The sequence below is a fragment of the Typha angustifolia genome, chromosome 6, assembly GCF_048772165.1.
Source record: "Typha angustifolia cultivar Huaian chromosome 6, ASM4877216v1, whole genome shotgun sequence".
Lineage (NCBI taxonomy): Eukaryota > Viridiplantae > Streptophyta > Magnoliopsida > Poales > Typhaceae > Typha > Typha angustifolia.
This window is the reverse complement of record NC_133244.1, coordinates 5,439,373-5,457,818: the sequence shown is the minus strand read 5'-3', so window position 1 is coordinate 5,457,818 and position 18,446 is coordinate 5,439,373. Positions and strand designations below refer to the sequence as shown.

General features: G+C 34.0%; 2 protein-coding genes across 2 annotated transcripts; one reads left to right on the top strand and one right to left on the bottom strand.

Annotated features, from left to right (window-relative positions):
- The first annotated feature begins 1,959 nt into the window (after nucleotides 1-1,959).
- Nucleotides 1,960-17,958, top strand: LOC140760995 (protease Do-like 2, chloroplastic). Its single transcript, XM_073098145.1, has 21 exons — nucleotides 1,960-2,237; nucleotides 2,382-2,552; nucleotides 3,011-3,064; nucleotides 4,767-4,840; nucleotides 4,965-5,028; nucleotides 6,642-6,686; nucleotides 7,492-7,599; nucleotides 8,375-8,452; nucleotides 10,144-10,210; nucleotides 10,353-10,411; nucleotides 11,597-11,696; nucleotides 12,097-12,176; nucleotides 13,726-13,782; nucleotides 15,481-15,584; nucleotides 16,054-16,141; nucleotides 16,245-16,330; nucleotides 16,471-16,495; nucleotides 16,614-16,685; nucleotides 17,011-17,061; nucleotides 17,147-17,207; nucleotides 17,297-17,958. The coding sequence occupies exons 1-21, from the start codon at nucleotides 2,067-2,069 to the stop codon at nucleotides 17,539-17,541; spliced, it is 1,860 nt and encodes a 619-aa protein (XP_072954246.1). The 5' UTR covers nucleotides 1,960-2,066; the 3' UTR covers nucleotides 17,542-17,958.
- LOC140761634 (putative ATP synthase protein YMF19) lies at nucleotides 5,988-6,601 on the bottom strand. The gene is given in 2 exon segments (XM_073099054.1): nucleotides 5,988-6,384; nucleotides 6,387-6,601. Coding segments are annotated over 2 exon segments (267 nt in total). The 5' UTR covers nucleotides 6,412-6,601; the 3' UTR covers nucleotides 5,988-6,142.
- Nucleotides 17,959-18,446: the final 488 nt, after the last annotated feature.

Sequence of the window (18,446 nt, the reverse complement as noted above, 5' to 3'; positions counted from 1 at the left end):
CAATTATATTTTGTTTTTGCTATATGATTTATGGATGACTTGAGTTTTCTCAGTATTATTTTCCTTCATTTACATTATCTACAAATGGATCTTGTGATTTTGAATTTGATTTACATTGCTGTGTTTGAAGTTATATGAACTGTTTAAACACAATTCATTCAACTTTATTTATTATCAACATGAATATAGTTATTTAACTTAATCAATATGAATACAATGAGTTCAGTACAGAAGGGGCAATTGAATCTAATCTATATTTTAAGAGTGATATTGTGATTAAAAAATAGTTTAGAGGTTCGTGAAAATATAGTTAAAAAAGAGTTGTTGATCAAAATAGATATACTTTTTAAAATTCATTTATTAAAATAGATTACCCCCAAATATACATATTAAAATATGTCTATTTTGCTGTAGCTCTAAGTTAAACGCTTAACTACTAAGCATTTTACTTGAAACACTTATAAGATAAGTATTTTCTTAAATAGAATACTAATCTTATCAGTTTTTTTTTATTGAAACGCTTTAGATAGTGTTTCATATTGTTACGAATCGGTCTAATCCGATCCATAACGATTCTGGACTCGATAAAGCTCGGAACTTCTGAAGAGATCTGCGAACAATATAACTGACAGATCCTCATAAATTTTGGATATGTTGTTGCTCCTGGAGAAAGCTTTTCAACGAACCTAAGATCATAGGATTTGGATGGTTAAATCTCAAGATATCAACCAAACAGTGGCTGATGGTTAATTAGATCGTAGTTTGATAGCCCTTTAATGGCTAGATAGATGTTACTTTTAGTTCTTGGTGTGAATAGGGAGAAGTTGTTATAGAAGAGGGGGGTTAGAAGCTGAAAGAGGCTGACTAAAGACTTGGGCAGTAGAAAAAGGAAGGTAAGAGAAGACGCTAATGGCTAGAGACAAGTTGACAATTTAATTATTCAAGATTATACTCAAATTAGTGTTTTCTTTACATATTTATAGAGGTTCATCTTAAAGATTTATTATCTAAGTTAAACAACTCTAATAAACCCTAACAAATCACAATTTTCACCGCAGTGCGTTCGAACGCGCTCGATTGCGTTCGAACGCATAATTTGCGTTCTTTATAGTTGCGAATATATACAGACGTTCGAACATCCCCATTCGAACGTGGGTTCATAGGGTTTGGACACCCCGTGGTAAAAGGTCTTACTTTATCTCAAGTAAACATAAACTAGATAAATAAACTCATTTCAATAAACCCAATGCCGCGAGTGGATCCAATCCGATGAGTCATATCACATATCCCTTAGTCTTGAATGGTTTTTAATTAGAAAAATGCTTAATTGTTAAACGTTTTACTAGTTTTAGTTAGGGCTATAATAAAATAGACCCCATTTGATATTTAAGTTGGCAAATGATTCAATAAGAACTATTAATTAATCTCTTCTAATTAAACTGTTGAGATTAAATAATATTAAATAAAATTAATCAAAAGTACCGATCATATGAATTGGAAGTATCAATCATTTTTCTAAATTATAAGGGTAAATTAGTCATATTTCATTTCTCTTTCTTATCTATCTTTTTAATAAAAATATAAAAATAATAATAGATCGGTAGAAGTTGATATAAGAATAAGCAATAAGAAAATACTTAAATTCTAATTTTTTATCAATTAATCTAATCACATATATAAAATATCTTATATACCCTTTAATTTATCGGGGGATAAAAATTATTTTTAATAACTAATTGGTTAATATCAAATCATTATTTCATTTCATTGCTCATTTTAAGTTCATGTGTTATCTAACTTTAGTAAATAAATTTTAAAATAGAGCTAGTTTAGTATAAAAATTAAAAAAAAAAACTCTTAAAAAAGCATTGGATTTTCTGTCACGTGAAGTGCGCGTGCTCCACGTCGGATCATAGCCTTCTGTAGATTTTTAACAGCAGCAGGGGAAGCAAGCAGAAGGAGAGGATAAGGAGTGAGACCTCAAAATACAAATAGAACTCCCCAACACTCTCTTTTGCTTTCCCAGTCCCTTGCTCTCCTCCCTTCTCTCTCCTCTCTCCTCTCAGATGGCGGCCGTAACCGCACTCTTCGCCTCTCCTTCCCACTCCTCTCCCTTCCTCTCCTTCTCCTACTCCACCTCCTTTCGCAGACCGACCTTCTCCTGCTCCACCAAGCAACCTCACTCGCGGAGGAATGCTCTCCAAAAGGGCGCCTTTTCACGCGAAAACATGGACGAGGTAACCCAAAGACAAGAGCACACATCTCGTCGTCTTCGTACATCCACTGCGTTTGATCTCATACCTTGTTGTGAGTCCGGAAAAGATTCGATTTTTCCTACAACTTTTGACGCTATTATTGCCATTTTGTTATTTTTTTTTTAGATTGAAAGCGTGTCACAGAAGAGGGTTCCCGGGAGAGGTAAGGATGAGAGGTCATATTTGCCGCCCGATGGTGGCAGAGGAGACGCTGGGAAGTCACAATCGGCCGTCTTCAAGTCGGCCGGGGTGCAGAAGAAGGACAAGGGCTTCGTATATGATCTCAAGGATCAGCAGGTATGGGCATTTGGTGATTTGTTGACTTGTTCAATCCTTGTTCAATTCTTCTATGCTTTGCCGCCCATTTAATGTTTTCTTCCCTCCTGTTTGAATGGAACCGAAAACAAAAGGAATAAAAAAGCAAATAGTCTCAAAACTCAAGGAATCTTTCTATGCCAAAGTAATCGGATCTCTCTGTGGCTTCATCACTTAAATTACAAGGGGCGGTTCTTTTGTTATATCAAATTTGGAAGCATTCCACTACTTAGATGAGTGAAGTTTCGGAAAATTCTAGGATGGTAGGAATTCAGTAAATTCTTTTATTGCTAATAGTCAAACACAATTTTATGGCATCGTGGAATTGCCACTTGGTAGATGCAGGGTAGCTTAATGTTTCTCTGTGTCAATATTGCATCTTACTAAGCATGGGATTGATGACTATAAGATGAGTGAATACTAACAAATTCATTCATCAGGCTGGTGACACCGGGAATCTTCAAGATACAACGTTTCTTAATGCTGTTGTCAAGGTAAGCTTTTATTCTAATTAATAATTTGTGTGGGTGGTTTCCTTCCCGTGTGATTGAAGAAGAGACTAGAACAGTCTTATCTGTGGTATCTCTGTTTTGGTGCAGCTAAGTTATTAAGTGCACAAATGAGCTTGTTCCTCTTTAGGTAGAACTGCAATAATACTTTTAGTTTTTTTTTTTCACTATAAAATAAGGTATTTTGAGATTTTATTTTGTGCCCAAACTTCAGCGGCAGGAATTCCATCAAATAGATTATATTTTGTCATATATGAGTCCTATTAAGACTAGGGTAAGAATAAGAGTCACAACTTCCAAGTGAAATAGGACTCGGTTATATAGGAGAGGTGATGTGCACAATTTTATCCTCATTTCTGAGGAGCTTATTTTCAAGATTTGGACTCATGACCTCTTGGATATAAGGGGCAAGCTTTACCATTACACGGAATGATGCCCTATAGTAGAACAAATGGAAAATACAAAATTTTGATACAATACATCTGAAGAGTTGGCTTTCTATGGTGCATTGTTGTTTGCATTATGAAAATAACGTGTTAGTGTTTAAATCTATATTTACTTGGTCCCAGGACATGATTGAGTTAGTGATAAGTTGGAAGTGAATAATAATTAAGTGCATAGACTTGCCTTTTCAGGTAAATCTAGCAAAATTTAGAATGCTGTGAAATTGTTGGAGATCATTAAGCCGGAGCTTAAATTTCAAGGAAATAAGGATACATTTAGGTTAAAGAAATGGAGAATTTGAGCTACATCTCAGATGGATTGCGAAAAATTGAGTTAATAGGTGTTATTTTTATTCTTCTAGTTTAATTTAAATCTAATATACAAAATATTACAATTTTACGACATGACACCAAATTAAGTTAGCGTCATTCAAGACGTCACAATTGCTGATATGTGATTCAGTACTTGGTCATTCAAGAGAGTTAGCTCCTTGACTTAATGCAATTATTTGTTTTTTCATAACTAACTGCCTCTAAATGTTACAGTGAGGTTCATGATGGACTGGAAGATCCCTCCATCCTAATGTCAGGTGTAATGTAGCCTTGGACGATTAAAATTCTTTAATTCTTCTCCAGAAAATCTCTATTTAAATATCTATGGTTATGTAGATGCTAAATGTTCAGCTTTACATTAGAGTTTAAACCTACTAATCAAACTCGAGGTGGTAGTGAATACATGTTGGAAATGAGGAACATGGTTCTGGATCTTAGTTTTAGCTTAGGTTTTTAGTTCCTGCTAAATGAATCATTTTAACAATTATGAGTTTGATTTTGACGGTTTAGATTTGATAGTTAAATTTAAGATAATCTAAAAAAACGAAAATAGAAAAATAGAAAACTATAAATATAGAGAAAATTTACTATATAGTACTGGTGAAAAATTGAATTGAATTTAGGATGGTAAAAGTGTCATATAAATCAAATGGAACTTTAAAGTGAACCATGCAGATACTGCTTGTCTTTGTCGTCGCTATTATGGTGCATGTGATAGTAGTACTGCTAAAAAATTGCTGTTCTGTGTCTGGCAGCACATTGTTTTCCTAATTGTCTTCCTTTAATATTCTTTTCAATCTTACTAATACTTATAGAAGCAACTTAATGCATCTTATCTTGTTTTAGCTGATAAATTTGCTGCTATGTCAGCACTTTGAAGTCTTTATCTCTCTATCACTTTTAATATTCAGGTTTACTGCACGCATACTGCACCTGATTACTCACTTCCTTGGCAAAAACAAAGGCAATTCACAAGTACAGGAAGGCATGTTTTAATTGATATAGCTGAAATATTGTCAATAACACAACAGTACTTTTTTTAAAAAACTTTTAACTCTTATGGAAGCACATTTGTTTCTTAATTTGCACAACTATTTCTTAATTTGCAGTGCTTTCATGATTGGTGATGGGAAGGTCCTGACAAATGCACATTGTGTTGAGCATCATACACAGGTACATATAAACATGGTGTTTTAATTGCACATTTTTTTGGTATCTATGTTGTTACTTCTTTTCTATTGATAACCTTTGTCTCAAAATCCTAATTCGTCTCTGGGAGTGCCTTCAAATATAAGGTTCCTTAAGAGGCAGGATAGACCAAGTTAACATGGGGGGGCAATCGGTAAGAGAATATATTTAATAGGCATAGCACTTAATTTGGCACAAAGTGATGCACTAAACAGATAATATGGAGACAAACAATCCAATACGGCTGAACTCAAATAGTTGGGCTAGAGGCTTGGTTTTTGTTTTATCTTTGGTAATGTTTTATACTTTTATGAGATAGGTTGCATATTTATTGATATATTGAACTCGTATATTACTTTGTTTAAGTAAGAAAACCTTATATTCCCACATTACAGTTGGGTTGGCTAAGTAATTTGCAATGAAGTTCTTTATTGAGAATTAAAATATGTAGAAATATAAATTTCTCAAAGAATAAAGATTTGGATTTCTTAAGGCAATTTATATGAGTCCACAAATTGAAAAGCCCTTGCTTTGGGAGTTTGCAGAAGGGAAAGTCATGTCTGAATTGCTTTCATGAAAAAGAAGCATGGCCAAAACTTTTAAAGATGTTTCACACTTTAAGCAAAATTTGTGTAATTCGTTGAGTCACCTTGTACCTTAAATAAAAGGAAAGGATTGCTTTACCCTATGAAAATTGAACCCAGGATAGACATCTTTTGAAAGGAGTTCCATTGATCGAGTTTTGCACTTGTTCATGCTGAAAATAGTTCTGATTTCTGAAAGGTTGCAAAGAATTTGAAACAAAAGAATAACTAAGCAGGTATTTCCACAAGCACCAGTTAGTTATAGGCAACATTTTTCTTCAAAAGCTTTCATTGTTCTGTAAGGTTATATTTGAAACCAGAAAGCTCTAGCAACTGTGGTGCTTTTGAGTAATTCAAAATGGGAAGCAAATTGGTTATGCTTTGTTAACTCCTCATTTGTCTATTTGTGGAGTAGCTGAAATAGAATATCTTAATTAGCCTCGACACTTTCATATTTTCTTTGTTTTAACCACATGTTTCTTACATTATTGGATGACAGTATTTATGTCTCAAATTTAAAACTTCCATTGGGATACTTCGAATAAACTGGAGTACATATAGGAGGCACTGGTGCTAAAACCTTTTCTTGAGATATCTTCCAAACTGTTAGGGTTGTAGCTCTGGATCTTGTTCCCCTGGTGTGAAACCAATTGGTTTCGTAGTTTGAGAATTCTGCTGATGCCAAGTATTCCATCTCCATCATTGCATATAGGAATATAAAACGTAAAGAGAAGGGATGACCATAAGAATTGTGTCAATATGTGAATTTATTCTGCTGAGGCATTTATGATTGAAAAAAGAAAATCCTTCTTCTAGACAGAAAAACACTCCCTCCCCAAAGCTTGTCCAGTACCACCAGTACTCAAAAAACATCTCCTTCGCCCGTCAATCACTGTTTTCCAATTTCTCTATTTCCATGGTCAATTTTGCTTTTGATTTTGATCCAAATTCGGCCATTGGTCCCATTCCCGAAGCAGTCTTTCCATGACTTTGACTAATTTTTCTTTGAAACAGGTCAAAGTGAAGAGAAGGGGAGATGACACCAAGTATGTAGCTAAGGTACTTTATATAACTTACTATTAAAAAAACTGTTCTATTCTATGAAGTTTTTGTTATCAAATGCAAGATTAATGAGATGGTATATTACTGCAATATAATTTCTATGCAACTAAAACCTGTTTAAAATATGCTATTATGAACCATGTTTATGTTGGAGTACGCAAACAATATGTTCCATGTTTGTACCTGGTATTCATCCCTGTTTCTTCAATTGCTAAAAACTGTTCTATTCTATGGGGTTTTTGTTATCTAATGTGAGATTTATGAGATGGTATATTACTGTAATTTTAACTACTATGAACCATGTTTATGTTAGAGTACACAAACAATATGTTCCATGTTTGTTCCTGGTATTCATCCTTGTTTTTTCACTTGCAAATGATCTTTCTTTTTGATATTTCTGCAAGTTTCCTCTGCTGGCTAACCATTCTGTCTATCATGAATTCATGTACATTGTACTGAACTGAACTCTTAGTAGTTAATACATATATGGTTTTGTGTTTATGATTGTGATTAGTAAGTTGGACACGATAGATGCTAGATACTCTGTCCCTGCTCTCCTTTTACACTTATTTGTGTCTTGACATTCTTTCTAGTCCACTTACAGGTTCTTCACTGATGATCTGCATATATTTGCTTTAGTGATTCCATAATATCTTTATCTCTTCTGTCTGATAACCTCTATTATTCTTAGTCATTTAGGATAGTTGCAACTTTTTCCTTTTCATTTAAAGTATCTTAAATGTTCTGAAAACATTCTTGTTATATCTTGGCTAATAAAGTTCCTCAGGGACCTAATTAACAGGTTTTAGCTAGAGGTGTAGAATGCGACATTGCTTTGCTCTCAGTGGAGAGTGAAGAGTTCTGGCGAGGAGCTGAGCCGCTACGCTTTGGGCGTTTGCCATGCCTTCAGGTGATTTCGTGCTTCAACCTAAACTCTGTTTGAAATAATATATATTGCTTTAAACCCTGCCTCTTCAAAATAGATTCAGCTCATATATGTATATAAGCTGAATCTATTTTCATTTAAACCCTGCCTCTTCTTGGGTTATGTTGCAATGATTTTAATTTTTTTTTTTAAAGTAACATTTAATTATTTATGCTAAATTAGATTGGACAGAACTCCTAAATTTGATTGCAATAACACTTTGGATAGTGCACTAAATTTTTTGTTTTGCTTGTCAGCTTTTAGTGAATTGTACTTTTTTCACTTATAATATATATTAAATCCACATAAATATTTGAAGTTCAGATACCTATTCTGACTGTTGGAGGAATCCCACTTAAGTCATCAAGTTTCACTAGAATGAGAGGCCATTCTAACTGAACTTATGCAAAGTCGTTAACTGATTCTTAGAAACGGAATAATGTCTTCTTGGATTTGGTTTCCAATTAAATTATTTTTCTGCAGATTCTACTTCTAATAGATCTACAAAGGTTTATTCTATGAGTTGTCGCTGGATGGGATTTGGAGATACCTTGATTGGCTAACAGTCATTTATCGCTAGAAAATGGATTGAGCAAGATCAATTGGCATTACACTTTCTCTATTTATAAACTGCATATGCTCAGTAAATCTGTATCTGGGGCACTTGTCAATTTTTTGGAGCACCACATTCCTTTTCACATCATCTGCTAAGTTTATTATTCTCTCATCTTTGTTTAAAATAGTTAGTCATTATTTGCAGGATGCAGTAACTGTTGTGGGATATCCATTTGGTGGAGATACAATTTCGGTAACAAAGGGTGTTGTATCACGTATTGAGGTTTGATCTTACTTGAGTCTAATCCAAATGTTCTCATTTTTTGAAATCTATTATTGTCCCTATATTGATAATGGAATCCCTTTCAGGGAATGACATTGAATGAGATTCTTACACTTACATTATTTTCTACTTGCATGGTTGACCCCTTTTTTTTTCGTTGACTAGTCAATGACCAATGATTCAAAAACTGTAGGCAGTAGGTGGGCGGTCAAGGGGTTGGCCCAGCATCTAGGTGCTAGGCGGGTGCCTAGAACTAATGCAGCCGTATTATGCAGAAGCTACATAACATCACAATATTCATATATATCTACAAGAGAACTTGTCACTGCTCCTTGAATGGAGGCAATGACAGATATTGCCGCTGCCAAGGAGTAGTCACAGCAGACTTCTGGATGTTGCTCTCTCCTATGGTGGCCGTTATTGCTAGTCCTTCCAAGAGAAAGCAAGAGGGAGAGAGGATGAGAGAGACGTCCAAAGCACCAGTAATCAAAATGCATGTCTTCTCCATCCTTTGTTGAGAATAATAAAAATTAAAAACTATGGCAGAATCACTCAATAGGATTAGGAACCCCTTAAAACTAAGTAGAAATAGTACTTGCTGATATCTTTTCGAGAAAACAGATATATCATTTTCTCATTATTTTGCTCTATTTTTTTTTTCTTTAAGAATCAAACTAGAAGATGCTTTCTCATTTAGGAGCTTCGCAGTCAAGTTTTTTAGAGAAAAAAATTTATTCTAAAGTAGGACTTGTTTGTATATTATTGTATGCATACCACACTACTCTGCCTATTTAGTATCAGTACTCTGTTTTCTGACATCCTTGAAATAGTTTAATAATTCAGGCTTGTTGGAAATCAAACAGTTGGCTTGAAATTCATGTGGTTGTTTGTGGTCTTGTCTGCTTGATTGGATCCTCTCATGTTTGTGATATCAAATTTTAGTGGTTGTTCCACATCATTTTATCCTTTGGGTCACTTGGTTGGTTGCCTTGTCTAATTAGCTAAGGGATGAAAGACAAATGGCTGTATGATACTTTCATCTATCACAATTAATTATTCTTAGCCGGATTTTTGAATGTGCAATATAGCAACACTGATGCCAATTGATCTTGTAGCATATTTATTGCTAGACTGCATACGCACTGGAATAACGCATATGTGTCTGCATGCCGTGTATGTGCTATACAATCAAATTGCCAGCCGTATACCGCATATGCGCTATAGAATTGCATTACTACCCACATAATACGGGCGCTTTTCACAACATTGGCCCTCACAAGAATACATCTTATTTCTTTGTGATCTAATAACAAAAGTTTTAATGCTCAATTTTATATTTTTATCACAAAACATTGATTTGTTTTTTAATTGTTCCAGTTTAAAACTCTTTAGATTCCCATCAATCAGGTGTAACTTATACAGATGGCCTACTCCATTGTACATGCCTAAAGTAATTGCTTAAATTGTACTGTAGCAATCAAACTGGAGATATTACACTGAAGGCACCAAAAGCAACTAAGCACTAAAAGCATTAATGCTTAGTCTGATATATCTCTTGAGGTTGCCTGTGCTACATTATATCGAAAATTGGAACAGGAATATGGCAATATTTCTATTATTCACCTTACAAATTAGCTGTTCTTATATCTGATAAACTTGTGATTACACCCTTGTCCTCCTAACTGTCTCAGGTTACTTCATATGCTCATGGAGCATCTGATCTGCTTGGCATTCAAATTGATGCAGCTATAAATCCAGGTATGGCTAAATATACTGTTTTCAGTTCCGAAATACATTATTAACTTTTTCCTCTCTATCTTATGAGCATATTAGCTCAATCTTGTAAGCTAGTATTTTTCAGCATCTGATGAGGCTATATATTATACTTCTTTTCCTGCAGGAAATAGTGGGGGGCCTGCCTTTAATGACCAGGGAGAATGTATTGGAGTAGCGTTTCAGGTACTTCGTCCTTATTATGTTACTCAAGTAGCCGACTAACTCATAGTTGTATAAACTTTTTATTTTCCTGAAAATGCCAACTATTGCTAGTTCAGAAGTACAGATTGAATTTGGTCTGCCCTTGGGCAAGAAGTTGCTTTAATTGCAGCCATATGTATTGGAGTACACCTATACTATCTTCTTCGACTTAATGATAGGTAATAGGTTAAATTGATCTAGATTTTCTTTGTTAGAGACTTAGAGTGTACTCTATTTTATTTACCGGCCACTTAAGGGAAATCAGTTCCACTCTTTTCCTCCATGTATTTATAAATGGCATATGCAGTGCAGACAATGCCTAGTCCTATTTAACTTTGCATCTGTTTTTGATGAGGAAGTCATGGTATAAGCAAGAAAACATAACAAAAGAAAAATAATCTTGAAAAAAAAGTAAAAGAGATAGATGGATAATGAAAAGAATATCAACTTAGCTGAAAATCTAAAATATGAGGAACATTGGAAATAGAGTAGTAATACTGACTAGCCAATATCAGACTACAATGAATAGAAGTAAAGGGTTTAATGGGGGAGGGAAGAATATTATTTCTCTGACAACACACCATTGCTGAACTATTAATGCTTGAATTGAGTTGGTCCATATTCATTGTGACTGTTTGGGAAGTAGAGTTATCAGTTTGTGTCAATCCATGGCCAAATTTTGCCCAGGGCTTGAATAAGGTAACCACATTTGATTGGTCATTGAGATGGTCCATTAATATTTGGTTAGGAAATTTAAAAGCTATCAAATGGTCTGAGACATGTTGATTAGGAAGCAACGAGAAACATTTTCTTGTTCTGCAAGCCTGAACATATGCAGGTGTGCTTTTGATGATCACCTGTGTGTTGGGATCACACAGAATTTAGCTAGTAGATTAGTGAGAGGATGATATAATCAAAGTTGTATAATACTAAGATACATGTGTGACAAACTTATCTATTTTGAACTGGAAGCCTTTCATATCTTTTTCATCATCTTGATGCTTTGCTAGTTTACAACATGTATATAAGTTCATATTGTGTTCCTTTTATATTTTCTATTACTATGGAATGCTGCTAAACTTGTTGCAACTGAACATACACTAAGTTAATAATAATTTTTTTCTTGTCATTATCTGTTTTTTTTTCCTTAATAAGAATTTTGTTTAGGTCTTCAGATCTGATGAAGCTGAAAATATTGGATATGTGATTCCCACTACCGTTGTGTCTCATTTTTTGAATGACTATGAAAGAAATGGGAAATACACTGGTAAGATGGTAAATAGATGTCGCTTCTTGCTTTTAATTTACCTCCCATTTAGATTAACATCATGTATGCAATTTTTTCCTATATCATCCTCTTTTTGATTCTTTCCTCTTTCTTCAATACCAAGTTTGACCTATCGTACTGGATGTTTTGACTAATATTTCTTTTTGCTGTGAAACATAAGATATTCATTATTTGATTCTAACCCATTCTGCAGTTGTTGACCTTCTTTTTTATTTATTGTGTAGTCTGCAAGTAGAAAGTTCCTCGTTTTCCTTTCCATGTATGACTACTTAACACAGACAAAAAGATGGAAGTAATGATTGTATTCATATATAGTACTTCTTTGCTGTACACATCTTCTTCTGAATTTACCATGTCGTCCCTTTTTAATATCATATAGGATTTCCTTGCCTTGGGGTCCTACTTCAAAAGTTAGAGAATCCAGCATTGCGTGCATGCTTAAGAGTATCATCCAATGAGGTATGTTCTGCTCCTCTTGTAACCTGCCAGTGTAAATGATAGATGAATTTTATGTTCTTTTCTTTATGTCCTTGTGTATTAATGAGCTAATGTGTAACTGACACTTTCCATGCCATTTGTACAACAATCGTTGGCTCAAATTAAGAGGAGTTGAACAGTATGGCTGGCTGAGACAGGAGAAAAGAAACAAAGAAGAGTATACCAGCCTTATATACGGTGCAACAATGGTTTCTTAGGAGAACTCTTGCTTGCCCTAGAACCGAAAGGGAAATGAAAATGGAAAGAAACTTACGTTCTGTAGGCAATAGAGGGAGCTCCATTGGGTTAGGACCCATAATATTGGCTAATGTAAAATTGTCTTGGAGATAATAAGTATCTCAATTCTTGAATGGTCTCTTAATTTATGGTTCTTTGGAATTCTTGTGAAGGCATCTTAACTTTTTCTAGAAAAAACATATATTATATAGTATTATTCACGATTTAGATGGATCCACTGTTCATCCCATTATAAGTAGGGCATCTATGTGTCAATTTAGTATTAGCCTCTATTTTCTTAAGGTATAACTTAGGTTGGAGTGCTTGGCCTAGGGAGTAGGGACAGCATAAGAACCCGATCATTTGTGGACATTGATCCTCATGCAAAGAAAGCATATTCAGTAATTGATGTGGCCTAGGGACAAGGAAACATGTCGACATAAAAAAAAAGGAGGTACCTAATCCACTTCCAATGAGAAAATGACATCGATCATAAATTATTTGAGTTCAAATCAACTCATATAGAGTTAATCTTATACGTTCATATACTAATTTTTACCTAATTTTAATGAATTTGACATATTAATTTTGATTTTTTTTTTAATTTTTGAGGGAAATCAAATTTTCTTTTGATTCCTACATAGTAAATAGTATTTTCATAGATCTAGTACCAAAATGCTACATTTATGTAGAAGACGCTTACGAATGATAGATCTAACATTTGTATGTCCTAAATTAGTTTTAAAGTCTAAAAACGAAACGTGCCTACTAGCATAGTTCAGCACGCACTCATGCTGGTCGGCACACCTCCGCACGGGGCTGTGCCACTTGCACATCCCGTGCTAGGTGCTAATAGTCCCGACCAGCACAACCATCTTTGATGGTTTTGGTCGGTAATCATTATTTAGTCTCAGTGGAGTAGAGAGTTGGAGAGAGAGATTATCAAAATTATGAACAGTTAATTTCTCAGCTGTAACTGAAACTATGTTGTATGCCTTCCTATGCTCCTTTTTGTAAGTTTTTCTAGTTGGTTACTAATTCTGCTTGTTATTTGCTGAGTTCTCACTTCAATATTATTAATATGTCAGATTATCAGGGACCTTCTACACCATTAGTTCTCTAAGATTTGACCTTTTGTCTTAGTATACTGAGATATTCCATGAGAACCAGGCTTTTCATACTTCTTCTATAATTATTATTTTTTTATATGTTTTGAATTATCATTTCATTTCTTTTTTGTGTATAAACTGACTTTGCTATACTTTTTTCTGATTACTATTTTTTCTTCATGAAGGGTATACTGGTCCGTAGAGTAGAACCTACTTCTCCAGCTAACAATGTTCTTAAAAAGGTAAACTGATTCATTAATCTCATTTGATACCATTCTGTATGGTACTGAATTATTCTCTTATGTTTTTATTGAGGACATTTCTTCATAGCTAACTGTACTGAAAGTTAAGCTTGTCTTGCTTCATTTCAATTTCTCTAGTTTACTCCATGTTCTATGTACTTCTATTTTTGTTGCTGTGTTATACCAGAGAAGGTGCGTGGAAGAACTTGCTGATAGTATTTGTAGAAAAAATTGTCAGGATTGGCCATTTAGATGGGGTGCCATCTCATTGAAATAGAGTCTCAAGATAGCATTTGTAGAAAAAATACTATCGATTAACTAATGAAGTTTTAGTAGATTCGTAGAATAATAAAATGGTAGAAAAAAAACTCTGGTCTGTTTAGACCAAGTTATAAGTATATGCCACACTTGCTGATACTGTACACTGTACACTGTACAGGCTCTTTTCCACAGATAAAAGATACTTTTATACCTGCAAATCTCAATATTCAGCATTGATCTTATTAGGTTGCTAGCCAAGCTTGACACCTCTAAGTCCTTTTCAGTTCTTATGGCTATTTATGAAGCAGTTATAGGCTTATTGTTTTTATTTACTATGTATACTTGGGAATATTTACAGAGTCAATTCAAGCCAGTTTGACTTAACCTATAAAAATTGCCTTCTGTAACTCCATATATTCCTATTACTGTTATTTATCTAATGGGTTGTTTTAAGAGAGGTTTTACTTTATCATCTGGTTGTGCTTTTTTTGTTAATGATGTTAGCACTCTATAATACTGGAAATATACAGAGGTTGTATGCCGACTATGTCTGAGAAGGTAAATTAGACAAATGTTGCAATTAAAACAATCTGAATAACAAGAAAGTAGCCTAGCATTTCTCAGGTTTTTATTCATTTAGCTCTGCCTAGATGTCAACATGATGGTAGTGGCATACTTTTCTCCCTTTTGTTTTATCCCCTTTTCTTTTCAGTATCTTCTGCCTGAAATAAATCACCTCTCATAACCAAAACCCTGTGTAGCCTTTGTTCAAACATGTGAAAACATCTTAAATGATACTTGACATATTTATCTTCAATTAACTCTTCAAGTTGCCACTAACTTAATTGTCCTCTTTTCTACACTTTCTAGTTACACTACTTTCCATCTCATCATCCTCATTGAGTAAAACCATCTTTTGAACTTGTGTTTTGATTACCAAACAAAACCATCTCATCATCCTCATGGTGCTAAACAAGCAGTATCATATTCATCCACATATATGTAAATCACAGAAGCTTGATATCCTTTTCATTTTAGTCTATGATAAAGGAGCTTGTTGAAAGAAAGTACTTTTTGTTTGTTAAAAAAGTATTAAATGAGCAAGTTAATAATCCCATGAGCTCTATCAGATCGTGTAGCTCTATCTTCTGTATTGCAGTGAATCTTTGAATACTCATCCATAGAAAATGTCTGATAAATGCCTTTAGTTGTTCAGTTGGTTGACTTCCTATCTTTGCTGCATCAGAGGTCAAAATCTTCTTTATGCATGTTTGCCTGTTTGGTGTTGTCTTATCTTTAAGCTTAGTATTAGTTCGACTGTTTCACTTGTCAATTACCATCTGGTATTCCAGGTTTACTAACTTGATTTGAATGAACTGAACAATGCCAGCGGACTATTTCAGATAATATTTAGATGTTTGGTTTTCTTTTCTCCAGGGTGATGTCATTGTAAGCTTTGACGGTGTTCATGTAGGGAGCGAAGGAACTGTCCCATTTAGGTCCACAGAGCGAATTGCTTTCCGCTACCTCATAAGTCAAAAGTAAGGCGGCCTCCTGACCTTTTCCAACTTTGTTGATTCTGGGCAGTATGAGTCCAAGATCTCACCCATATGATTTTTCTATTTTGCGATGTTTTATTATACGTGAACTTTAAGTTTATTTGTCAATGGCTGCTTCTTTATGTGTTTATGCAGAGAAGAGACACCATTTTGTAACAATGCTGAACTGAGTTTTTTCTGTCCTACAATTTTCAGAAACATATCTTTGTGATTGAAGAATTTTCTGCGTGTTTTTACTCACCATGTTCCTTATATGTCCTATGACTTGATCACATTACAAATCCTTGTTTCACTTTTTTCCTATAAAGTTTCCTTTTTAAGAACATATACTAATAGATTTGGAGCCATATTAAAGAAAACTCCCATGGTTGGTAGTTGATACTTGATAACACTTTGTTGCCCCATGAAGTAGGAAAAGGAATTGACCTTTCTAATTGTATTGGTTCGTCAGATTTTCTGGTGATGTTGCAGAACTTGGTATCATCCGAGAAGGTGCCTACATGACAGTTCAAACTGTTGTGCAGCCAAGGGTGCATCTGGTGAGGCTCCATGGCCACTTTTTGGTGTAATTAAAGTAGATGTTACTCTTTTTATTGATTTAACTATCCAATTTCCTTAATGGTTTCCTTTTCCCTTGACAAGGTGCCGTATCATATTGAAGGAGGGCAACCTTCATATTTGATAATTGCAGGCCTTGTTTTCACTCCATTGTCAGAACCCTTGATAGAGTAAGTAGTGGATCACCGGTTATTCATGGTTTCTACTCGATCATCTATCTACATGTTATATTTTCAAATTTCAAGCACTAGAAACCTTATCATTTATAATTTACTTTTTTTTTATTGTTATTTTGCTGTGTCAATTGCAGCGAGGAATGCGAAGATTCAATAGGGGTGAGTTAAATAATACAAATTTTTTTTCCTCTGTTATTTTGATGCTTCCAAGTTTATGTTTCTATGCCAAGAATCTTTGCTGCTGTTACACTTAGTGATTAAAATTGTACTATGGCAGTTAAAATTACTGGCAAAGGCACGTTATTCATTAGCAAGATTCAAGGGAGAAGAAATTGTCATTCTATCACAGGTTAGTTGTACACTTAGTCCTATTACAATACAACCACCGAAAGTTATGCAGATATCAGGCACACATATTCCAAGATGTAGCCAAATATGCAATTAAATGAGAAATCATTCTTTCAGAAGATAGCATTTCCAAATTTTCTCATGAACCGAGGTGAAGCTAAGTCTTATCCAACTTACCATGTATCCAAGCTATAACAGATTAGTGTAAAATATTTTTGCCTATTCTGGGGTTGATATATTCCAAGTTTTCTGTTTTCCTTTTTCTTCAAGTTTTTTATTCAGCTCTGCTTTCTTTATTCCTTAATTTCTTTCCTGTTCATTTTTAGGTGCTAGCAAATGAAGTTAACATTGGGTATGAGGATATGAGTAATCAGCAAGTAAATCTTCCTACTTACCTTTGTAACCATACTCTGATATGCTAATTTATTTATAGTAACTTTCATGAACTAATATTGCAAGCAGGTTATCAAGTTCAATGGAACTGCGATAAAAAATATCCGTCATCTTGCTCATCTTGTTGACTGTAAGTTCTGCTATGCAATATATACAATATAGGACTTCTTTTCAGCTATTCAATCAATGTATACATTATCATTATTTGTTTCTGTGTAGCTTGTAAGGACAAGTACTTGATATTTGAATTCGAAGACAATTTACTCGCCGTTTTGGAACGAGAAGCAGCTGCTGCTGCCTCAACATGTATTCTCAAGGATTATGGAATTCCATCCGAGAGGTCATCAGATTTACTGGAACCATATGTAGACTTACATGAAGATAACCAAGTACTGTGTCAGGATATCGATGCGAGTCCTGTTTCAAATTTTGAAATTGGATTTGACGGGCTTCTATGGGCATGAATTTAAAGTAACGCTTACAAAGTCAGTAAAATTGAATGAAGATGCTGCATTTTTTCTACCATGACCTTTTCAAGATGCGTAATTCTACTGTGCCAATCTTCATTTTTTCTAAATGAATCTCAGACAGTGCAAAGACATAAGGGTTAGTTGGTGGCGATGTTTGGAAGGATGTCTCATATTTTTAATGCTAAAATAAGCATTCTTGTATGTTTTCATTATTCTTGCGTGGGTGGGAGTGTTAATTCTTTTATCCATTTGATATCTTGATGACCGATGGTTATGTAAATCGTTAAACTAGCAATAGATCATCAAGAAATTTTGCTCTAATTTTCTCCCCTCCTTTTGCACCGAGTGGGATTAATGTATTTCTTTACTCAGGAAATTCAATTCATTATTCTGTAAATTTTGTGTTTATGATTTCTCTGCCTAGATGAGATGTTTAATCTCTTTAACTTCTATATTTTAGGTAATTTTACTCATTAATTTTTATTTACTAATTAGAGAACGGTGATTTTTATGTTTAATATTCTTAGGTTGTGACGACCTTTTTATACAAGAATTTAAGCTCCTGTTCACTTATGAAATATGAATATGTTTATTTTAGAATAAGCTTACTTATTTGTATAGTAATTCATCATTCTCTCTCATATTATTTTATACAACTTAAAAAATAATAATTTAATAACTCATAATTATTATTGTCTCTAAATTAGATAATACTTAATTATATATCACCTCAGCTATCGTTAAGATTTCCTTATATTATGTAAAATAACTATGGAGTAGAGAATATAAATAGACACTACGGAGAAATACGAGATTATAAGCCCACACTTTATATAAAATAATTATACATTAAATGATATAAAGAGGCACTACAAGATAATATAGGATTATAAACCCAG